The sequence below is a fragment of the Cynoglossus semilaevis genome, chromosome 1 (assembly GCF_000523025.1).
Source record: "Cynoglossus semilaevis isolate Cse_v1.0 chromosome 1, Cse_v1.0, whole genome shotgun sequence".
Classification (NCBI taxonomy): domain Eukaryota; kingdom Metazoa; phylum Chordata; class Actinopteri; order Pleuronectiformes; family Cynoglossidae; genus Cynoglossus; species Cynoglossus semilaevis.
The window spans coordinates 5481797-5506313 of record NC_024307.1 but is presented as its reverse complement, the minus strand read 5'-3'; the positions used below and the strand labels follow the sequence as shown (position 1 = coordinate 5506313).

At 40.3% G+C, this 24517-nt stretch overlaps 3 protein-coding genes across 4 annotated transcripts; 1 reads left to right on the top strand and 2 right to left on the bottom strand.

Moving 5' to 3' along the window:
• The first annotated feature begins 90 nt into the window (after positions 1–90).
• LOC103397616 (tip elongation aberrant protein 1) lies at positions 91–4236 on the top strand. Its single transcript, XM_008335983.3, has 8 exons — positions 91–250; positions 333–461; positions 1081–1268; positions 1352–1548; positions 2244–2335; positions 2420–2474; positions 3203–3300; positions 3694–4236. The coding sequence occupies exons 1-8, from the start codon at positions 148–150 to the stop codon at positions 3912–3914; spliced, it is 1083 nt and encodes a 360-aa protein (XP_008334205.1). The 5' UTR covers positions 91–147; the 3' UTR covers positions 3915–4236.
• A 14-nt stretch (positions 4237–4250) lies between these two features.
• gstz1 (glutathione S-transferase zeta 1) lies at positions 4251–7018 on the bottom strand. Of its 2 annotated transcripts, none has more exons than XM_008335783.3 (9): positions 6779–7018; positions 6411–6462; positions 6252–6319; positions 5958–6038; positions 5741–5866; positions 4815–4890; positions 4674–4726; positions 4536–4588; positions 4251–4439 (listed from the first exon to the last, which is right to left on the bottom strand). In XM_008335783.3, the coding sequence occupies exons 1-9, from the start codon at positions 6806–6808 to the stop codon at positions 4328–4330; spliced, it is 651 nt and encodes a 216-aa protein (XP_008334005.1). In that variant the 5' UTR covers positions 6809–7018; the 3' UTR covers positions 4251–4327. The 2 variants fall into 2 exon arrangements, with proteins under 2 accessions (XP_008334005.1, XP_008334086.1); XM_008335864.3 differs by lacking the exon at positions 6779–7018 and adding an exon at positions 6562–6700.
• A 3043-nt stretch (positions 7019–10061) lies between these two features.
• On the bottom strand, positions 10062–24517 carry LOC103397795 (basal body-orientation factor 1). The gene is made up of 11 exons (XM_025059720.1): positions 24436–24517; positions 24108–24360; positions 22140–22205; positions 18553–18696; positions 18392–18472; positions 17738–17808; positions 15062–15206; positions 13996–14489; positions 13702–13806; positions 12348–12419; positions 10062–12146 (listed from the first exon to the last, which is right to left on the bottom strand). The coding sequence occupies exons 1-11, from the start codon at positions 24477–24479 to the stop codon at positions 12047–12049; spliced, it is 1575 nt and encodes a 524-aa protein (XP_024915488.1). The 5' UTR covers positions 24480–24517; the 3' UTR covers positions 10062–12046.

The following is a 24517-nucleotide window of genomic DNA, read 5'->3' as shown; positions in this document are numbered from 1 at the left end:
TTGGCCCACGGTAAGACTCCGGCTGTGCAGAATGTTTGAGTTCACATGTGACCCCGTGTTACAGCGTGTGCTTCATTTTTCCAGGACAAGACGCCACGGCGTACGGTCATCAGTAAGAGAGGCCTCCTGACCTGGAGCTCCGAGGACATGGACAGTCTGACCGAGGACATTGAACAGGCGTCTACGCCCAAGAAGAAACGCCTGTGCAGGATGAACAGCCAGGATGGAATGACGAGTGAAAACGGAGACGGTCAGGAACGAACAAGAAGTCTGGGTTTTTTTTGGTCACGACTCGACCCACAATAAGTATTAACGCAAACCCTTGATTTCAGTTTCGACCTGTCCGACACCTCGCTGGTGCCACTCCATGTGTCTGAGTGACCCCCACACTGCCCTCCTCATGGGTGGGGAGACGTCAGATCAGAGCTTCTGCAGGGATTCTTTGTGGAAGCTTAACTTAGGTCAGTCGACTGTAGTTTAGGGATGGGTTTTACAGTTATACAGTATTAACAGAAAAATCTCACGGAAAAGTTCTGTTTTTGTTTGGAGCTACAGTAGGTTTGGAGACTAATAATTGACTGTCAGAAAAAAAAAAGTATAACATCTGTGGACAGACATTTCTGGGTCAGCAGTCATTCATCAGCAGTGCATATTGCTAACTGCTAACTCCTTTTTTGGAGTCATTTTCACATAATATGACAATCCATTAAAATAATCCCACATTTTGAAATTCTACAGCTACATTCATGCGTCGCAAAGTTAAAATAGTTTGTCACTAATTGTTTTGACACTCCCCCCCCCCCTAAAAACAAGCTTCCTTAAGCTAATCATGTTTTGATTTGTCTTTGCTTCTTTAATTGGTTTTTAAAAACATCTCATTTGATAAATGAGTCTTACCGCCACCTGCTGGTTGCATGGATTACCACTTCAGCCGCTCTGCAAGATGAACAAAAATGAAAATTAGAAAATGCATACTAAGGGTGTTATTTCTGCACTGTGTACTTTGTTTATTTTTGAGTACTAGCATGAAAATGTATACAGTACCATGTTTAAAGTTCCTAATATGTCAACTGTTTCCAGACAGTGACCTCTGGTTCCCCATGAACTCCTCGACCCCTGGTCCGGTACCACTGTGCTCCCGAGGACACTCTGCCACCTACGATCCCGACTCCAGTTCAGTGTGTGTTTACGGTGGACTGAGGGAGGGTCAGCGCTACAGTGAGCTGTACGTCCTCAATACTCTGACCTGGAAATGGAAGCTCATCAATGTGAGTTTGTGACAAACATCTCAAACTTGTAATAATCTCTGAAGCAGCAGCAGATGGTTCTTTGGGGATTCTCTCCCCTCCAGGCCAAAGGCAACATTCCGACGTTGGCGTATCATTCCGCCGTGTTTTATAAGAAGGAGCTCTTTGTCTTCGGTGGAATCCATCCTGGACAGTCGTCTGGAGAAAAGTCCTGCAGTAACGCTCTTTACATCTTCAACCCGGAGTTTGAGCTCTGGTACAAGCCCATCGTGGAGGGGGACAGACCGCTGCCTCGGTTTGGGTCCGTGTTCTTTAACCTAGTACTTTTACACTGTATGTATTTAAATGTTATGAAGTATTGAACAACTAGATGTAGTATTGAGGAGGAATATCCTCAGGTCAAATAGAGAAGAGTTTTAGATTGATACGTGACGCAATATTTTGTTTCACGATACTGTAACGATATTATCCAATTTCCCTTAATGTATGTATGGATTACATATAATTTATCTTTATTTGTCAAAGCATGGAAGGCAGAACAATTAAATACTCTTTTGCTAGGTGGCAGTAGATGGCTGTTAAACTAAAAAACAAATATTCAGAGCTGTTGAAGAAGATCTTTGTGAATGTCTTTCTTCAATTCCTACCAGTATATCAGTGTTTTCTTCAGCTAAACAGGCCAAGATTTGAGTCAATTATGAGGTCATTTAAACTAGAAGGTTATTTCATTACATACTTTTTTCGATTTTTCTTCGGTGGTGTGCTGCTTAAAAAATAGAAAAAAAAAACTCGTTTTTCTTCGGTGGTGTGCTGCTTAAAAGAAAAAAAAAACTCATATCACTGTGCCTATAGTGTCATAGTATATTGCAATATATCGTGTCATTGCACCTGTATCGTAATACTTATTGTATTGTCAGATTCTTATCAATACACACGCCTGTTAAATATATAACATGTAATGTCAGCTGTTCAAACCCTCGTGTATGTACTGAACAGACACTCGGCCACACTGCTGTCACAGAAGTTGGTAATATTTGGTGGACGAAAAACTGCGACCTATCTGAACGACCTCCACGTTTTAGACTTGGGTAAGACTGATTTGTTTTTCTTTTCTTATGTTAATGTGTGTATTTCCATATATTCCGTGACCACTCTGTAATATCTTTCTGAAGGTTTTATGGAGTACACAGCTGTGAAGTCTGTGAACATGCCTCCGCTGCCTCGAGGGTGAGTTAATTGACCTTGAGATTTGTCACTCAGGATCCATCTGGTCTAAGTGTATTTTTATATTCCGAACTGTGGCAAAACACATTTGACTTTAATTGGTTCTGACACTTAATATCACACCTTTTGATCACATGACAACAAGGCATTTCGTTAAAAAAATGTGCCGTTAAAATGGGCCATAGCGGAACAGCACACGTGACAACATTAATAATAAATGGCCCTAGATGTCAGTTGTGAACGTGAAGCTAATAAAATCATCATATTTAAGTGTAAATGGAGCAGAAGTTTCTTCCTGGTTTCAAAGAATTAGGTCAATCTAAAGCACATATGTCAAATTCACGCCCGGGAGTCAAATCCGCCTTGCCTCATCATTTTATGTGGCCCAACAGAGTTTAGACTTTAGAGCAGGCATGGGCAAACTGTGGCCCGTTTGGCTTTCAAATCCGGCCCGCCAAATGTGTCCAAATTATGTTATTAATTTCTATTATCGTTATACTTTACTGCCTTTTCCCTGCAATGCCTGCATTTCTCCAATAGATGGTGTAGAAAAGGCTTAAAAAGCATTTTAGCATTTATGACTTTTACATGTTATTTGTTTTAGTATATACAAACACTGACCCAGCCTGCTGTCAAATTTTAGGACATGAATTAAAAACTTTGCCCACGCCTGGTTAACAGTAATGGCTTATTCTGTGTGGCCCTGTGTATTTTGTGTTCTGTGTGTGTAGGTTTCATGCTGCTCTCCCAGTTACAGACAACAGGATTGTAGTCAGCGGCGGCTGTAGTTCAATTGGAGTTCTACGGGACGTTCACGTCTTTAACGCCGGTGAGTCAAATTCCTGACTGTTTAATTGCACCGCACTATTGATTTGTTAAATGTAAATGGTACTCCACTTAATCTTTAACCTGGGGTTGTCGAACATCAGGCCCGTGGTCCAAAATTGGCCCATCACAGGGTTAAATACAGCCCAAGGGAGTAATGTAGAAAGTGTGGAGGAAAAAAAGTATTATTTTCAAAAAACTTTACAATAATAACTTCTGTATTGTTGATTTCCAGATACAAGTGAGTAAATATTTTATGCCGTTGTAAATTGTGGATATTGTTGAAATTGAATTTGTATTCATTTAAATGAAGGGTTTAAATGTGTGGTGCGTGGCCCACGGAACTAAGTTTGACAGCTCATCCTTCAGTCAGTGACTCCTGCTATCTCGTCTACAGATACCAACACGTGGACCGCGGTGGCGTGTCCGGCGCTGTGCTCCAGACCTCGTGCAGGACACAGCATGATCACTGTGGGCTGCTCCGTCCTCACAGACACGGAGAACCACGATCCGGGCAACAAGACCAGAGTCTACTGCACGCTGCTGGTGTTTGGTGGATCGGACTGTTCCGGTACTTTCTACAATGATACAGTCAAATGTACAATCACAGTTCCATAAGGAACACTAATGGACCGTGTCATTACTGAAAGGTTATCATCATCACCATCTTTATCCAGATGGACAGAGTATTTCTCCCTGTATTTGTGTACCAGACGTCCCTGTGGTATCTTCATACCTCTCCCACACGTTTGCCTAACAAATCACTGATCTACATGTTCATGACTTGGACTTCCTGTTGGGAATTAGCAGCTGCAGTGATGCAGGAAATTGGATTATTGCCGTGCAGTTCTCTTCCCTCTTGATGACAAATACTGCAGTGTCAGAATATATTTATGCTGAAATACTAATAAATATTTTAAACTTAAGTGATTAAAGTAAATCCACTGATGCTGGTTATTTTTCCAACACTTTTTTTTTTTTATTATTGAAGATGAAGGAATTCACAATTATCGATTTTATGAACGCATTTCTTAGGGTGCGTCGGGTTGGCTGGATGGATGACTCACTTTAAAAGCCTCGACTTCATTTAAGGTTTGATTTATTCTTTTGATTGTTGGGTACTGGTCCACATCTACATCGAACCTGGAATGATTTAAAAAAAAAAAAGTAAATTTTCTCTGAATTTAGATTAATGTTTTAAAGTGTTTTTTCTTTTTCTTTTTTCAAGTACCCTCTTACCTCTCTGCTGCATTATAGACTTGTGGGACCAAGCAGATGTCAGCCATTGATATCTAAATAAAAGTTTAAAACAAAATCAAATGTAAAGCAGTTGTTTTGTGCCACACTTTTAAAACAACACATTGAACAGGTTCCTACCTCGTCACCGACACAGTATTTCCCAGCAGTTTGCTTCAGGATGGGCTCCAGAGCTGGAGAAGAAAAAAAATTTTTTTTTCAAATGTAAGGTGAATTTGTGGTTAAAAAAAAAAATTTATACCAAGACTAAATTACACCAACCTTGGAAGCCTCGATCAATGAAATGCTGGGCCCACTGCAACTTATCTGATCCAATCTTTTGAATGACGTAGAGATTCTAATAAAAAGAAACCATTTTCATCACAATTTTTTGAATTATTATTGGGATTGTTCAGTGTGTCTACAGCAAGGCTGTGGGTGCTAATTGGGTTAGCATTAGCTCAGTGGTCAGGGGAGTTGGCCATTCACAGCAGTAGGTACAAGTTGAAACAAAACTATATGCTCAATGTGTTCCTGACCAAGGTTGACCATAAACACCTTTACCCACAAACAGACATATTAGCTACAAAAAATACACAATCAGAATGGTTATAATATCACAGAGTATTTAAGTATAAACACCAATATTTGGCATCAACATTAAATTTGTAACCAAGTGACAGTGGCATCAACATGTCACAAAAGTTGGCATGTCTAATATTAACTTTTTGCCGATATTGTCTAAACCAGTGGTGTCAAACATACGGCACATGGACCAAAACCGGCCCACTAGGAGGTTCAATCCGGCCCGCTTGAGGAATTTTGAAAATAAAATAAATACATTAACAGTTCAGGATATGAAATTATATTTCATTAAATATAAAGATTCTACAAACTTGGACTTGTTTGCATGAAAGCAAAGGGAAAAAACATGAACTTATTATATTTATAGGAAAATTATGATATGATGGTATTGGTTCAGCCCATTTGACATTTAATTGGGCCGTATGTGGTCCCTGAGCCAAATGAGTTTGACACCCCTGGTCTAAACACTTAACATCTGGTTCTGATATCAACCAATACCAATAAATGCAGTCATTTGGATTAAAGGCAGAGGACACATTTCATTGTTTGCTGTGCTGTGTCACAATGACAACATTGTTACATTACATTACATTTATGCTGCGTCATCAGTTTACATCACTAACCTGCAGTGGCTGGATCCCTGAGGCTATCAGGTCGCTTATCATCCGAACTTGAGCGCGTTTCTTTGGGTCTGCCGGAAGGAGACGAGGTCCAGGCCTGGTCTCATCGATGTACTGAATCACTGCCAGCTGTATGAGCACAAAAGGTTCTATTCACACTCGCTCACACAGACTCTGGTTTACTGTAAGAGATCTGTGATGAGAAAGTTGAAGGACTCACCGACTGAGACAGGGTGACGCCATCGATTTCCACTGCGGGAACTTGTTGCATGGGGTTCAATGTTTTGTACTGTTCTGTTAGCTTGAACACACAGAGACTATGTGATTGTTGTGGGGGTTTTAAAAATATGTATCAGGCATTAGTAGCTGAGAACAGATATTACTGAAATACATAAAATACTAAATTTCTATACTATGTTTCTATACAGTAGCATACACCAGAGTGACGTGTTCTTCTTTGTTTAAAAAAACCAATGCATTTTAAAAAGGACACTGGTGAATCTGTGTGCTGTACCTGCTCTCCTCCATCTTTGATTAGGTTGACTGAAACTTGGTCAAATTCAATTCCTTTAAGGGCAAAAGCTGGTGCACAAAGAACAACGTTTGCATTTTAAAAAAACTATCAACAAAATGAATCACAGACTTTGAGGGTGGATGCTGTGCTGGGCCTCACCAATGCGAACCCTCCAGGAGCAGGAGCTTCTGAAGTATCCATGCAGAACAGGCTGAAGAACAAGAACAAAAAATGAATAAACATTAATCCACCGAGTCCAGTGAAACTCTCAATGTCTCACAGCTCGTTTTAAATACATGCCCTGATTCACCTTAGTTTGGGCTGCCATGACTTTGACTCTACTTTTTCACACAGTTAGCTCAAACTTAAACACGCGACCATTCTGCAGCAACCAATAGAAAGTTCTCCTTAAACCCCCTCCTACCTACTCTTTGGTCCATGACAAAGCAGATTTGGGGTTTCATATGGTTCACATTAGCAGTCTGCACGCACACGCACACAGTGGACAAATAGTATTATAACAGTACCTTTGCGAGGTAACGTAAAGACAAATGCATTGTTCTGGATTTTATTTTGAAGGACTACTCCTGGTCCACGAGTCGTCGTTTAACGCTCTAAAAGTTTCTCATTTAATGAAACCGTTCCTCCTTTTTTTTTTTTTTTACATGATAATGTTTTAAAGAACTTATAGACTGAACGTAGCCGAGTTGCGAGCCTTGGTGCCAGATTGCAACACTTCCTGTTAGCTAATAGTAGGCGTAGGCTGTTATTCTTTCATCCAATCACCATTAGTCTTTTCCCAGCATCGGTGGAATGAAAAAAGTTTTTCATTGGATAGAAGGCGTTTGTGGGCGGGAGCTTTAAAATAGAACCAATTGGAAGCCTAAAAAGTTATTTTTACTTTTGTTTTTCAAAAATACGGAAAACGTTTAGATGTTTGTAACTACAAAAATAGTTGTATTGTACAATAAATGTTATAACAAAAACAAAAACGGTCGCTTGGCGATATAAATAAAATGGTTGAATCAAGCTATGGATTAAATTTACCTTACCTTATGTTACAACCGGGAATCAAACCTATTAGCTTCCTGCTGTAACTGCTGAATTGGAAAATATAGATAATTTAATAAACGTATTCTGCATGTTACCAGCGTAAATCGAACAGGTGATACTAATGTTCAAACCGCTTGCTTGGAGTGCATTCATTATCTACTTGGTATATTTTGAAATAACTCGACGTCTGGCACTTTCTACCAAGGTCCCGTAGATGGCAGTATTGTCCTATAGATCGCGGTTCCAACCTCGAGCCTATCACTGTAAAAGAGGTGAGGAACAGAAACTGCAGCTCTGCACTGACAGATCTGTGATTGAACAAGTTCCATCTCTAAAAGTCCACAAGTTTATTGGGAATGATATTTGTTTGTATAATTGCCTCGTATTACGTTTAATGTTTAAATTCAGAAAAGCAAAAGGTTAACGTCCTCTCATGAAACACTTGAGAGTTGAAAACCAGGTGTAGTAGCGTTTGATGCCACCAAAGAAAAGAGGGTTGGAGACAGTGGGACTGTACGGCCCTGTCTCAGTCGCCCCGGTGGGCTGATGGCGTGCCACAGCTTTGAGTGCTATTGCAGGTACCGGACCCCATTTATCTCACCCCTTTTCCCTCCTGTCTCCCCTGTTCCCCCAAGAGCCTTGGGTTGAGTCACATTGGGGCCACCCAAGCCGCCCTAACCACACCTCTCGCCTCACGCCTTATTGTGACTTTACTTCGGAGTGAGCTGGGAGTGAGGGCTAGTTGAGTCAGCCGTGCTGCAAATGTGTGGTCAGATGTGCGGCCCAGTCCTAAATAGCATCAAATCTTTTTGAGAAAGGAAGCTCATGGAGCAAAAAAAAAGAGGGTGATTCTTACTGTTTGCAGACGATATGAAATTGTACAGTACACAGGAAACCCCAAAGTATCGTTCTTGGAGGGAGTGTCTCAGGGTGCCCCTCGTCCTGGCTTTTGTGTTTTTGTGGGAGAAGAAGAATTCCACTGTCTGGATCTGGATGTATGTGTTTCACACAGTGCAGTAGTGTCTTTACATGTAACTGTATAGCTGCTTGTTTTGGGGGCCTCTGCTGGGAAACCAGTCTGGCCCAGACGTATGATCTTCTCACAGACCAAAGTCAGAGTCTACTGTTAGTGTACTGTAGATCATGACAGTGTGAACTGAATGATGGCTGGGCCGCAGCCTCAACATCAAGTGTTGTGATGATGCCACGTCTGTGGGTCTCACCGTCATCGTCAGTCTAACAGGAAAATGTGAGAGTAAATTAATGTTTTATGAATTTTGAATTAATTTTTTAGTAATACCATATTAAAAAAGTTAACACGGTACATCGGTACAACAGAAACTAAACTCTATAGTTTGTTAGGGCTCTGGTTTAAATGCATTTTCAATGGATAAAGATCAAAAGGCTAAAGGTAAGGTAAAGGTAAATGTTTTTACGTAGAATCGTTATTCTTTTTAGATTTAGAAATGAATTGGTTAGTTATGGTTCCATAGACTAGGGTTTAGTACACCTGCCATACACACAAAGGGTCCTGGGTTTGAGCCCCTGAGGAACCACTTTTCCCTAATGGCTCCACCTGTGTGGAAGCCTGTGAGTTGCAACCACAAACATAATGGCGCCCCTTGTGGCAGCCTGTGTGTGTTGCAAAGTCACATACTGGGAATTTCCCCATTGTGGGACAAATAAGTGACTCAATTATAATAATAATAATAACAATAATTATAATAGCTACAAATTCAAGCGTATCACCAAATTACAGTCTACAGATGATTGTATTTTCGAGTACAAACATGCTCACATATTCTCCTGAATGTTTCTGAATGAGGTGGGGAAATTCAACAACAATGTGACTGATTCTCATTAGATGTTCCTACAAATCCAAATGTGTTGTTACAATTAGTTTATCAACCTGCATCTGAGTCAGACTCCGTTTTTGACACCATCACTTTTGGAAACGCTGTGACAACGACACATTCATCTCCACTACATACTGTACTGTATGGACCTCCTGCACCCAATTATACTCACAAGATGGGAGTGGTCCAGGTGAGGCTGAGACATTCCCCCCCCCCCCCCCCCGGTCATGTCAATGCAGTGTTTCTAACAGCAAATTCATCAGGTTTCTGTTTGAAAAGCCTTAATGCAAAGTAATTTTCCATGTCAAGTATAGCCTTGTTTGTCCTTGACTGAAAATACGTTTGTCAACCCCGCTTCCATCCACTTCCCAACCAGCCAGTACTACAAATAGCTAAAGCAAACACATGTGAGGGAACCAAAACAGACAGACATGGAAACATGTCCCTGGATATCACTCAAAGAAGGGAAAACTCACGTTCAATTCAAAAGGGATTCCGTGAGACACGTTTACGGTTTGTTTTCCCTGCGTAGCCTGGTTATGCCTGTGTTTGCTGTTCACATGTCGGGGAATGCTGTGCAGCCAGTGAGCTGTGGTCCTCTCCAAACCTCGATGCAACAAACATCTACTCCCCCCCTTGCGCCCCCCCACAGTGGCACCTTCACCAAAAGGCTTCAGTGTGTCCAAACTGACTCCCGCTGTTTCAAACACTCTTAACCAAGCGTGGCCTGCCTCCACGGCCTTCATAACAAAATGTCTTATTTAGACTTCATAAGAGCATGTTTTGATTCCAGAACTGCAAATATAGGCAGCAGATTTTGCTTGTTTTTTTTTTTTTTAAACGGCATATAGACACATCTGACTCATCTAAGCAATTTAGACAGCGGGGGATCGCTTTACAAAGTTTACACTACAAATAACAAAAGGGCAACACTCATTGTCTGCAGGTTTGTGTGAAGAGGCCAAACCTTTCTTCCAGCGCTGATCTTCCAAAGAACTTTCCTGAAAAACAAGTGAATACAAAAGATATTTTAGGACAAGGCTTGTTAAAAAGGAATGGAATAAAAAAATAAAAATAATTATTAATCTGTAATTCTGCATAGCAAAAGCATAAAGAAAATACAGTTTTCTTTAACACAAACTGATCTGCTGAAACCTGTAACACATTCAAAAAATGATGCAACAAGGAGGAATGTTGACTATTTTACTTTGAACAGCACCATTTAGGAACTGAGCATACCAATTATCGCAGTGTGCAAGGATTTTCTCATCGTTGCTGCATCTGCTCAGCCGTCGTTGGCTGCCATCGTCTGAGTCTCCTCTCTGTGATGCACCAGACAGACTGACACCTGGTGTTGACCTGCTGAGAATCACTCAGGGTTCCTGCAAACACACACTATCTGTGACTTTAAAACTCCAGTACATGTCATCGATGCATCAGTGAAACCTTCACATGCGGTGTGTGTACACAGGTCAGTGACATGACAACAATTATTAAACAATTTACTCCACTTTTGAATCAAGTTGAAAACTTTCCTTAAGTCCCTAAGGGTGCCACAAGAAGTATGTAGTTCCTCTGGGGCTCAAACCCAGGACCTTCAGCATCATGAACATTCAGGAGTTGTTCTTCAGTTTGGCCTTCATGAATCATTCCTTCATATTGTTAACTCTAATTGATGATAACTTCAGTTGACTGCTAGTCATGTGCTGATTATTATTTTTAACTGACCTAAAAATGCTCATATTATGTTCGACACAAGGTGGAGCCAGTGCTGCTGAGACTCAGCCTTCATGGGATGCTCCTTTGATACCCTCCATCTCACACCAGAAAAAGTCAATGTGATGATTGATGGAACTTCTAAAAGTCATTTCAGTTTTACCTTGTTAAAGCTCTGTTTTCTTGTCATTTCACTTGTTAAATTAAAAAAAAATTACAAGATAGATTTTTTTATATTTATTGCAATATCTGAACTCCATGGACTCCAAAAATGCCAACAAGAGAACTTGTGAAGTCAACATAGGTACCAGCAAGTGCTGCATCATCCTTAACATCTTAGTAAACCTAAACTGAAGTGCACGCAAGTGAAGAAAAAACAAATACATTATCAATAAAAACTCTTATGTCTAGATATTATCACTGGCCACTTGATTAGGGACATCTGTTCCACTGCTCATTAGTGCCGATACCTAATCAGCCAATTGCACGGCAGGAACTCAGCGCTGTCAAAAAACAAGGTCAAACTTTGCATTGCGATGAAAAAGAAAAATAATTTAAACTTTTGTTGAACATGGATTTTTGTTGGTGCCAGACAGGCTGGTCTTTTTTTAAGTTATTTTAGGGGAAAACACCTTGATGATGCCTGAAGGAAGAGAAGAATTACTCTGACAAGATTCAGTCAAAACACACTGTAACTCAGTTTAAATAGAGCCTATGAGACAAAAAGTCCATTAAAGCTGTGGAATGTGACAAAACTGGAGATTTTCATCTGAGATGTGCAGCAGACGAATCGTCAACAGCTGCCTGATGTAAAAATGGATGGAAATCTCCCGGGGACGGTTCTATTGTCCTGTGGAATCTGTGCCTCCAGGAACTAGGGCAGTATTTAAGGTCTGTACGATCCCGCCTGATGTACCTAATGAAGAGGCCAGTCACTGTTCTGTGTTCCGTTCAACGTTATCAAATGGGTTTTGACAGAACTCAAGATGATCTTCGTGTGAAGCGCTCAGCTGCTGAGCCATAGTCACATGCACGGTGAAGACATTTTTAACGAGCACAAACAAACATCTTGCATTCTGCTAAAACGCATGATTGACACTGTGTGGGCAGCGCACGGAGCAGAGGCAATCAATCCCGAGTGTGATGTGCAATGTCGAGGCCGCACCGAGGTCATGTGGTGTGTATATCCGGCAGGCTGTTAGGGTTCGAGGGCAGAGTGAGCTCAGGCGCCTGGGTGATGAACGTCGCCGGGGAGAGCTGCTCTCTAATTCTGGAAGACAGTCATCATTATATCATTATGCAATGCCAAAATGCAACCGTCCTGATAAATCACATGTAGACGCTCATGTTCTCACAGTGGATGCTTTTTTCTGCTAAACATGGAATGCGGCTCCAATAAATCTACAGAGGCTTGGTTAATTGCAAGGATGAGACGAGAGTTTTATAACGGCACATTCCTGCAGTGTCTTACCCGGCAGCATCGCTGTCACTGAGGCTCTTCTTCTCATAGGAGGCAGACAGAGCCAGATGTTGGGCCACTCTCCTATCAGGAAAACGCAGAGTTGCAGTTAAAACACAACCTCATGGTGAAAAGCCATGTTTTAGAACACCGCTGGTTCTCCACTCAGGCCTGCAGCCTGTTCTCTGAAGGAGTTTATCCAGGGACAACGCAGAGCATAAACGAGTGCCGCCGTAAAATCTGGACTCCCTGGACTTGTTCTGTTATTCTGCAGGACTAGGTGCCAGACCACTACTAACATGAACGCCCCCGCTCTGCCTGCTGTACCCCCCCGTACGTGCAGAGCCCCCCCGAGCACCCCTCTCTGAAAATCACGTTACCAGTGCTCTGCGACCACAGGCGTTCAAAGAACAAAATAAACTGCAAGTGCACGTGAAGAAGGGGCCAACGGGCTGAAGGCAAATGGACGTGACCAGATGTTTGTTTCCAAGCACACGACTCTGCGGCGGTGTCTATTTTTACTATTGTGCCCAGACTCTTTCTTCATTCTTTTTAAGCAGCTGGATGGAAAAGAAAATTGGTTGAAACCTAACTGATGTTTTATGGTATCCTCTTCTGCCTAGAAAATGGCTGTTTAAGACATTAAAAAGAGGGAGGAGTCACCATGAGTTCAGGCTGAGCTGCAGCCTGGTGTCACTGCACTTTGTTCTCCACAGTTAATTGATGTGGAGGTTTGAGTTGGCCTCAGGGCATTAAAAATGGATTTGAAAGTAATTCTTTGGGTAAAGTCGCACTTTCTCAGGCTGAGATGAACAATTACTGCAAATGTGTTAGGTTAAAGACAGGATTATTAGCCCTCTGGAAATGTCATCCTTTGTGAAGTCATTTCCAAGTTTACTTTAGAAAGCTCATAGTAATTTACAGAAAAATCATATTTTATAAAAATGAACATTTTAGCCGCCCTTTGGCCGAGTTGCAGAATGTAGTCATTGGGGTCAGTTAACATTAAGTTACTTATTAACGACCTCTCTGAAGTATCTCGGCCCTGAGTGGATGAATCTCTTAAATTTAAGTTAACTTTTAAGTTTTTTATTTTATTTTATTTTTTTACTGCTTCTGTTAATGCCACTGATTTTTAGAGATATTTGTTCTGGTCAGCTAATAAGACTGACCTTTTAAACACTTCTTGACCACTTCTCCATGTTTTATCTTACTGTTGACTGCTTTATGTTTTTAAAAAAAGCAATTTTAAGTTTTTTTTGTTTGTTAGTTTTGATCATCACCACAGATTTTCAACATTTCTATCTGATTAATTGACTGTACGCATTGCACAAAAGCACTTGGGAAATACTTGGGGGAGTTTTACCTCTGCGTCTGTCCATTCATTCGGGCGAACAGCAGCCTGAGCACTTGTTCCTTCTGCTCCCAGGTGAGATCGGATATTTCCACCTTGCTTCCAGGATGGTGTGTCCTAAAAAAAAAACAACATCAGCCGCAGCCTTTTGTTAAAGACTAAACTCATTTACAGGAGTGAAGGGAGTCTGTGTCTGATGACCACAGACTGAGCTCACCACTAATAAACACCAGGAAATAAAAATGTCACAAAGACTCTCACAGAAGGATGACTCATGGAAATGAGGTGAAGAACAGGGGGACCCACCATGCGGCCGCTGCCTCCATGTCTGCGTGGACAGAGTTGGTGCTGTGGGGGCTCTTATGGAAGGTGCGGATGGGTGGGAACTTGAGTTTCCCAGCTGTGGCTTCCCTCACTTTCCAGCGATAAGCCTGCAGGGCCTCCTTCTTGTATCGCTGCCTGCTGTCCACGATCTCCTGCTTCACCTGTGCCAGCGCCTCGTGGAAGAACTTCTCCAGCTCCGTGCGCTGCTTCACAACCGAGGTCGCCAGGCGCTTGATGTGGCCCAGCTCTCGCTCACGCATGGCCAGAACCTTCTGGAGCTTCTCCATCTCTACCTGCTCAGCTGAAGCTCTCACCAAGGCCTTCTCCTTTTCCTTCCTCTCCCCTTCTTCCACTTCTTTGGCGTTTTGCTCGAGGGTCTGCTCCAGAGAGGTGACCTTTGCCCTCAGTTTCCACAACTCATCCTTTTGGGCCACCATCTGGGCTGCGTTCTTCTTGACCATCATCTCAAATGTGTTCTATGTGAGGAAAGAGAAGGTCACTGTGGTAGAACGTACGGCACCTGGTCAGTGTGCATGTTTTTTTTTCCTGCCAACATAGTTACTCAGAACAGATAAAGACTGACTGTGTGAGTCAGTGCTGATGGAGTCGTATTTACTTCTCTGATTCACTGTCATCATTTGAGGTTAAGACTAATGTGCCCAATATTTATTTGTCTGAAAGAATCAGGGCCAGAATACTGAAAAGCAGAAGTCACAGATTTTAACCCTGTGCACCAGTGGAAACACACCACAACCACTGACCACTGAGAGGCCGGGGAGTGTTCCGGAGATGAGGGGTGGGGGCAGGAATGGTTGGGGGAGATTAGGACCACAAGCAAAATACACGAGGTCAGCACATGTAAACAACGCCAGGGAAACCCCACCTGAAATATATTTTGGACAGATGTGGCATGTGTGTGTTTCGTAACTGAATAAATGATTAAAAGCCACTGGCTGGACATGGACATGACTGGTCTCTGTCCCCTGAGCGCTGTAGCTCCATAGTAACAAGTCTGTTTGCTGTGCTACGGCTCAGAAACATACAGTACCTTGTCCTGTTCCAGCAGAGCATTCTGCCTGGCCAGAGAGTCTGTTTGTTTCTGCAGATCCTCCGCCTCCTTCATGTGATGCCTCAGCGCTTCGTTAAGACGGACGTTCTCCTTGAACACGGAGCGTGAGGCGTCGTCCAACTGTCTGATGGACGTATTGAAAGCTGATTAAAATGTATTTCTACAGAATAACGATTGCGACAGAAGACAGTTATTAAACAAAAATTAAAAAATAATATATATATATATATATAATTACAAAATCCAGGCTGGGATAGGGCGATTTAATGACAAGGATATATTATTGAATATACTTGTCCCAGACAAAACCTTTAACTAACAAACTTAACTTAGTGAAAGATTCTTTTGGTTTGTATTTGTAATTCTATATAATGTAATAATGTACAATCAATCAGATCACCATTTTGAATGCATTATAACTTATGGGCAGAAAGGTTTGCAATGTTTATTCAGTAATATCATTCACTTCATGTTGCTCAAATACACATTTAATACCTACGTTGTTATTTGCACACACTGCGGTAAAAATGTTTTTGTTTCACTGAAGCCACTTGAGCTTAAAATACCGCCCAAGGCCCAGGCATGTGTTTGTGAGCGGTCTCACCTATCGCAGGAAAGATTTATCTGGACTAATCACGATTAATCGTTATTAATTACAAACATGATTAATTACAATCACAATTAGTCATGATTAATTATAAATAATAATCCACAGCTACAAATTGATACAATTTGATTATTATTAATTAATAATTTTAAAGTCCTAATTTAAGATATAAAAAGCTGATAAGGCTCCACTTCCACTGAAACAACAATAATAACAACATGTGAGCGGCTTCTAATTAGGACGTTGCCAGAACAAATCCTGGAAACCAAAAAGTTTGGCACACTGTTCTCGTGTTCTGGGTTAATCACTAAAGTGAATCAAGGGTTAAATGCAATTTCCCTCGAGGAAACACAAAACAAAACAACAGAAACGAAGGACATCAACAACTATCAGACCTAAAAAGAAATGTTCACTGGACACAGAGTTCTACCTCGTATTCACCACATTTCACCAACAGCATCTTTGGTGCTGGATGAGACCCGCTCGTGGGTTGGATGTGGCCCCCCGGCCATACGCATGACATCAGTGATGTGGAGCATGACGCACGCCGTTTCCCTCAGTCTTTCATTCTTTCACATAACGTTTCATTAACTGCTGCTGCACTTGGTTTAAGACAACTGTTTTCTCTACCATGGCTCCATGGCAGGAGTGGGTTGTGGTGAAGGTTGCCTGCTGTAACCTCCAGCCATTGTTGCATTTACAACCTAAAAGATTATAGTATGCGATATGAGCAGAGAGCTGCTTCCTCAGGGCTGGAGTCGAGCTGCAACGACTATGTTTACGTCAACAACGATACTCATTTACTCACCCCATTAAAACCTCTCTCTTAAAAGAGATTACAAAGAAAAACTAAGAGTATGCCCCCTCTCTTAAAAGAGATTACAAAGAAAAAAAGAGTCTGCCGTGGGTTAAAAATATAAAAGTTGAGGATTAGACCCATATCATGCAGAGAAATACAGATAATACATTATAATTTAAGTTTTTTCCTGTTGGATGTTAATTTAATAAAGCAAGAAAAGACAGATTAGTTAGTTAGCTAGTTAGCTAGCCACATAGATTTATAGAAAGGCTGCAACAAAACGGAATAAAATGAATACTTTAAACGTACTAAAAGAACATAAAAATATATGTAAAAAAGTCAAAGAAGAAAAAACTGAAAATTAAGTTTTAGAAAAAAATGACTTGAAGTTAGCTATATTCATAACTGGAGGCTATTACAGAAATACCCTGAAAAAAGAACAATACTGTCAACATTTTACAAAATCCTGTGGAACTAATCTAATGTGTCTGTTACCATTTATCATCAGTGATAATATACAGCATGAACTTTAATCTAGAACAATCTAGAATAATTCCACTATCTGCGTCTCTGTTATGGCTCCATCTGACTCCGAGGCAGTTTTCATGTGACTGTGGGAACCTGGCTACCTTTGTAATTGTAGTGCAAGAGCAGAGTTTTGGTCACACAAGCAAATCTTGACTTCATCTTGGCGTTCTCCACAGTTGGAGACGACTCTCAGAGAGTGAAGGGAATAAAAGTTTACTGCTGACCTTGTGACATTTGTGCCAGACTGGTAAATAAGCAGCTGGTAATTCTAACTTTGCCATACCAAAAAGCTACATATAGTGCCTTTAAAATTAAATCAATTACTGACACGGAGACCAAACAGAACCACACCAGTATCAATGTTGACATTTTATGAGCTGTAAAAAATAACTAAACACAGCAGAGGCGAAATATACATCCCATGGCCTCAAAAGTAATAAACTGTCATCCTCCTCCTCCACGGAAGCTTTCTCTCTCCTCCCCTCAGGACGTTCTGGGACAGCTGAGCATATGATCATTGGCTTCACTGATGTATACTATCATGGACGTGACGAGCCAGTGCGGTCGAGAGACACCATTACAGTTATATATAAATATATATATATACGTCTTTATAAATAAAGCGGTGTGTGAGTAAATTATTTCTTTGCACTCTGAGAAGATCAAAGTGCAGTTGAGAGAATAAAATTGGGCCTTGAAAGGACAGTGGTGATACACTCACACAATAGCTTCGTTGTGGGCCTTGTTCACTGCCAGAGCTATTGCTCTCTCTGCCTCCATCTCCAGCCGAGTCTACAGGAAAAAAAAAATGGTGTTACAAAATATTTATGTTCTCTTTAATAAAAATGCGAGTGACTTTGTGAATATATTCCTATAACTTGCATGTAAAGATCATGTTTGAATTTAACGTAACATGTAGAATCATACTCAGTGAATCCCCAGTCATTTTTAGTCACTGGACAAATTCAGTGTTGTGTTTATCCAGAATGGTGTTGCCCTCTTTCTGTATTTTTCATTTTTCTACTATTTGTTTCAAATGGTTGCATCACCTCTGGATGTACATTTACTAATGACTAATGACAGTTAAGCCCAGTAGGTGGCAGTGATGCAAATCTAAGGATATAACGCTACTAGCAAAGGCTCAGTGAGAAAGCCATGAGACAAAACTTGTTAACATTGGTTAGCTTAGCCTAGCCTAGCCATGGAAGAGATTAGTAATTGTGCAATTAAAATCTTGAAAAAATGTTGTTTTGTTTGTCATTTCAACATGCAACTTTAAAATAGTAAAAGACTGGAAGATCTCCAGTCTGCAGGAGAAAAAAATGTTACAAAATTTTTTTTTCTTCCATGTGTGTTTTCTGTGATGAGCCTTGACCTTTTCCTTGTAGAATCTGTACTCCATTTTGTTTAGATTTTCCCTGTGCTCCTTGTCAGCGGCTTCCATTTTCTCTCTGATCTACAAAATGAATTGAAATAAAAAATGAATTTAGCATGTTATTATGGTTATTTTAAAGAATTGTGATTTTTTTTTCTCACATCACTGAGCTCCTGCTCCATTTGGGCTTTCTTCATCTGAAACGCCTCAATCTTCTTGAACCCGTCCTCGATCATGTTGAAGTCAGCTGAGCGTTTCCTGAACAGTTCCTTCATTTCCTCGATTTGAAGTATGTAATCTTCCTCCTATTGAATCCATATTTAGAATTAAATGTGCACAAACTACACATTCAACACAATGATTACAGGCTGCAAACACTCGTCTATAGATCATCTATATAAACAGTATCTAGAGCTGCCGCCACTTTCTCATGAATGTGTGGGTCAAGGAGGGAAAGGCTTTTGTCCCAAAGTTCACAAGGGCCGTAATCTGTTGAAAAGCAGTTAAAGTTGGGATCAGTCACGCTAAATGCCTCAAGATGCTACTGTGGAGGAACCGGGCAGAGCAAAAAATGTGACAGAGTGACCAAAGTCATGAGAAACTTGCAAGAGTCACCCACAAACATGTACATGACTGGCAAATGAGAGGTTATCAAGCAAGTGATTATAAGTTAGTTCTAATTGTTTTCTTTATTCTTCAGATATGCACTCATCTACGGCGACGTGCCGCTCTGCTGCAGGTTTACATCATGCACAGTTTTACTTCCTGTGATCCATCAAATCGTGACCCAAAACCAGTTTATAGGGTCATTATGTGTTGATGCATCCTCCTTCACGTCACACTGCGACGCAGCTGCAGTTGGGAAAGTCTTGGAGGGAAATTCCAGGGACGTCTGTTTGTAAATATCGGTGTGAAAGTAAAAAAGTACTTCTAAAAACTTACTGGTAGTGGTACTACAGTGTAGTTTCAGTTTAGTAATAATGTGTAAAACATAAGTGTAGGACAATATTTGTGCAACAGAGCCAGAAACAAAGAGATGAATTGAATTATTCGTCTTCTACCGCCTAATGTTTTATACAGTTAGCCATTTTCCCACCATGTGGCCACAAAATAAAATTGTTCACCTAAATTTGTTCGACTGAAATGTTCTTAATAAGAAATTATTAGACCAAAAGATTGACAGTGATTTATCTTTTCTCCCAAAGTTGATATGTGTTTCACACAAAAATAAAAATGGATAAAAGTCATCAAACTATTTTTAGAATATTGGTTAGTTTAGCCTAGCTTAGTCTTGGAACAAAAGTAGAAATTGTGCAAATCTTGAAAAATCTTTTTGTCATTTCAACATAGTTAAAGAGTGGATCATATGTTAGCAATTTTAAAGTGTTCCATGTTTTAAAATGTCACATATTCTTAGGGTTAGCACATCAGTGTTAAAAGAAAACAGCTCCAATAAACTAGCATTAATCACCTGTCGACCCTGACCCCTCCTGGCCCTGTGCATCAGGCTCCCTGGTACAACCTTAAAGTGTGACCCATACTAAAGTCTGATTCCTGACCCACAGCCGTGTGAAGGACGGCTAGGACTGTGCTAGCTTCCTGTAAAAACAAGGATGTGTGATAACAGTACATCTATTTCAAATGCTGTCAGTAGACGTACAGTAGAAATATTTGAGTGACTGGTTAAATGTAATGTAATGTAATGTAATGTAATGTATAGGGCCTTGAGGAGTCATTCAGACTAAAACAGCTCCATGTAAATACAGGCCATTTACCATTTACTAATTGTAGCTCATGTACATAGTCTCCCATTGTGGAACAGTGAGCTGCAAAAGTTGTGGCTATAAGTTGATGCCAACAACAGAAACACATATTTAAAGACAACTGTGTATATATATGTATATACACATATATATTTCTATATGATCCCTATGGAGCTGGCAGCTTCTTTCAGGTTATTTTTAATACTTCCACTCAGTGCATTGTTGGAGGTGGTGATATGCATTGAAATGTGTCTTGGGTATCGATTTATGGATGCAACAAGACCATAGACAGTGACAGGTCCCACTGTGGGACTGTCTCTATCTGTGGCCAAAGGCAGACTGAACCCACAGCAGCCACGTAAACCCCGCCTCTACCCCTTTCTGTTTATGTTTCATGTTTGAAGGACATCTATAATTGTGTACTTTTAAACCGTTTTTTTTTTCTTTTCAATGGCAGTTTGGGAGAAATTTAATTTTAAATAGACAAATTAAGCCATGCTGCAAAATCCTCATTCGAAAGTCGGATTTTCTTTTTGCTAGTCATAAATTTGTGTTTGTGTGCATCCCAACCGTGACAACAAACATTTTTTTATTCTATTGTTTTTTTTTTATTTACATAGAATTTTAAGAGACTTTCTCTATATTTTGAGAAATGTTCTGTAAATCCTGTCTGTGTCTTGGTATAAAAAAGAAAGATTTTTAGAAAGAAATTCTTATTCCAATTAGAGCATAAATCAACATAAAAGTCTTTTCAGACTTTTTAAACATTAAGGAAGACACAGAAAAACAAAGTAAAGCAGAAGATGAGAAAATAGCTCAACTCTATCAAATTTGCAGAAAAAATTATAAAAAACAGACAATTTTTTTAAAGAAAATAAAAAATCAAGTGGCATTTGGTATATTAACAAAAACATTTAAATACAATACTTCGGACAGGCTTTAAGAAATTCAAATTTTCCCTTTTTACACAACATATTTTTTTGTCGATATTAAAAATTCAGGAATTTCCCTTTAATACTGTAATTCCTGAGATGACTTAATATTTCAGTATTTCAGAAGTTCCGTCATGTCTTTCCTACAGAAAAAAAAGCAATCCTGGACATCCCATTCCCCTGAGTACCTTTTGATGCATCAGTTTCCATTCTCTCAGTGGGTTTTTAAGAGGAACAGTTTTATCACCTCACACCGAGGGTCTACGAACAACGCGTCTTGAATTCACATCTTTACGGTCGACCACAGGACAGTATTTTCCCCCCGAGGGGACATCTGTGACAGTCAGATGTCTAAAATAGTGATGTTTCAACTCAGTCCAGACCAGGCCTGTTATTTCTTCATCAGAGCCTTTTTGGATTTTATTTTACCAGCATGAAGTAAGAGCTGGAAGATTGAAAACAGCTGTCAGCAAAAGAAGAAGGAAGCCGAGTTTTGTTTTTTGTTTTTTTTTTCTGTCGAGTTGAGCAAATTGAATTTTGTCATGTCACTTTGACAGCTTGATCTCGACTCCACGCAGCAGTGGTCAGTGAGAATAAAAGCACTCCAAATGAGCGCCTCTGGTGTGTGTTGCAAAACCCGATGGGTGTATCGGCTGCAGAGGAGTGTGTGAGGCAGCGCTGCGACTGCCCTTTCACCATACACCAAGCTTTTTTGTGTGTGGCCACTAACTCGGATTAAAAATAAAGTAAAACCATGTAACTTGGAATGTGAGGACTTGTTTTCTTTATTTGTTTTTTTTTTGTTTTGTTTTGTTTTTTTGTTTTATGGCTACTTTGTTTGGTTGTTGTTTGCATTACATAATAGATGTGGACATAATTACACACGCAGCACAGCTGTTAAAACACAGAGTTGCGCTTCTTTTTTGGATGCTGCAGGTTGAAGCTGTAAATCAGAGTGATACGATGAACTATGAATAATTCTGTGAACATGTTTTTGTGGAGCAAATAAAGGCTGGGTTTCTTTTCTTGTGGCCACGTCTTAAATGAACTCACCAGTCTGTTTTGTTCCTCACGTGCCCTGGCCTCTTGACTTCTGAGGCTTTGGTACAGCACAGTGATCTGTAGGAGAAAATAAACTGTCAGACTTAGCACATCACTCTGTGTGCAGCCAAACAGCTGCACAAATGCTTTGTGACAGGACAACAATGCGTGCGATCATACGCAGCTTTCAGACCCGCACTAAATATCAGACATTTGTATAAAATGTTCATTAAAACTGTCAAATTGTAAAACATTATATCATTGTCGTTACAGGGCGAACGACATGTGTCCACAAAACAAGTGCATGACAATAAATTGCATGTCAATCACAGATTACTGTCTCCTGCTGTGTTTTACCTTTTATTTTCCACTAAACAGGATCAAAATAAACACAAGTTACAACATGTTCAATATAATACACCTACATTTAACAATAGACAACAACATCGTCAGGAAGGTACTGACTTCATCAACCAAAAGAACAGTGAACCTTTGAAAGAAACCTTTTGGGCCTTGTCTTTATCAACAACATTTATATTAATATTTTTTTGTCTCTTTGTGACTCAATATACCAGTAATATAAAAAAAGACTGCATCTTGCATCTGAGATCATACAAATACCTCAATATATACTAAAGCACAAAAATCCATCTGTTCTATTATTATTTAGCCTCATCCGATGGTTAAATACCAACTAAGGAGGGAACTCTAATCTACTGGTTAGAGTGGCTATTCTTAAAATATACAAAACCTAAACATTGCAATTTGGACTTCGACAAACATATATGGAGGTCGAATTTAAACAAAAACAACAATGAATTTGTCATGGGTCATGGAGGTGGGGGGGTTAGAGCCAATCCCTGCTGACAATAAGAAACAAGCTGACAACACCCTTGACAAATCACCACTCCATCCCAGGACCACATATATAGTGACAAACTACCATATACACTCATATTCATTTACAACTACGCCAATATAAATCACATAATCATGTAACCCAAAACCTGCAGGGTATTGGACTGTGGAGCCACATGAACACACAAATTCTGTGGTCACAGTGAGAGTCAAGGCAGATACCACACAATGTGATGGACCCAGACTAGTGTATAATAATTTCTGGCATGTAATTCTCAGAGTAAAAAAAGTTCCAAAAAAGAGGACTCCCAAACAAACCAGGAAAAGATGGAGTCCACTGCATTCCATGGACGATGTAAACCCTCTTTCACAAGTCTCAACCACTCGTCTCCCACTCTCCCTGCCATTTCCTCCTACTTCTTCATTTATTTATGTATATAGGATTTATGAGGCCAGAACTGTTCTTCCCCATTCACAAAGTCATATTCTGCTAGGAAACCACAGTAACGGACGTTGGCGACCACTTCCAAAAGTGAAGCCCACTCAAAACGGAAGGAACTGTTTAAACACCAGAGGGAGATCATGTCAGTTTGGTCAAATTCAAACTCAGTTAAAGGTTATCAGTGAGTAATTTGAGTTATTTTTTTAACCAGAAAAATTCAACTAGTCAACGTGCATATATTCACTGGGCAGAAAAATATATTTTGTTTATTTATATACAAATATACAATATATACAGTATATGTGTACATATATTAATATATGTGATCTATATAAGATGTATATCATATGTATTGTATATATACAAACACACATGGTCTAAGTGCTTCTAAGTGTCTACGTTTTGTGTCTAGACTCCATATTAAAAGCTTAAGGTCAAGAAAACAGTTTTTAAGCGATTACACGCTTGTACAAACACAATTATAGCTAGTTTACACAGGCTGTAGAATGGACATAATTATTTGGTTCTAATCTCCACTTTAACTCAATGAGTCAATACGCAGTTACCTTGGGATTTTTGACGTTTTCGCCACTGCATTTACAACAGCCCATTTGGGCCACATCCTGATGCTAACGGAGTGGCCCCCATTTCAATTAGACCCCTTTAGCTGCTTTCTGTACCTGTTGCTCTCTGGTCGCATCCCGTTTCAGCTGAAACGCCGACACGTCGATGGTTTCCTTCTCTGCTCGGTACAGCTGCGTGGTGAGCTCCTCGTTGACCCGGGCCAACCTACCGCAAGCTTCCTGGTACTGACCCAGAGACTGGTCCGTTACCTTCGACCTCAGCTCCCATAGGGCAGCGGTGGCCTTGGACTTTTCCACGTCCGTTTCCTTGTCCGCTTTGGAATCCTGTTTCCCGTCCTTTTTCCCTTTCCTGGAGACACAGAAGTTCACGTACAAATTTAAACACTTGAATCTTGAATAAAATGCAGAAAAACGGACCACTTACCCTGCTTTCGCCTTTTTAACTTTGGCCGTTTTTTTCTTCGGCATCTCGGCTAAGTTTTTCTTTTTTGTTTAAAAGTATTTTA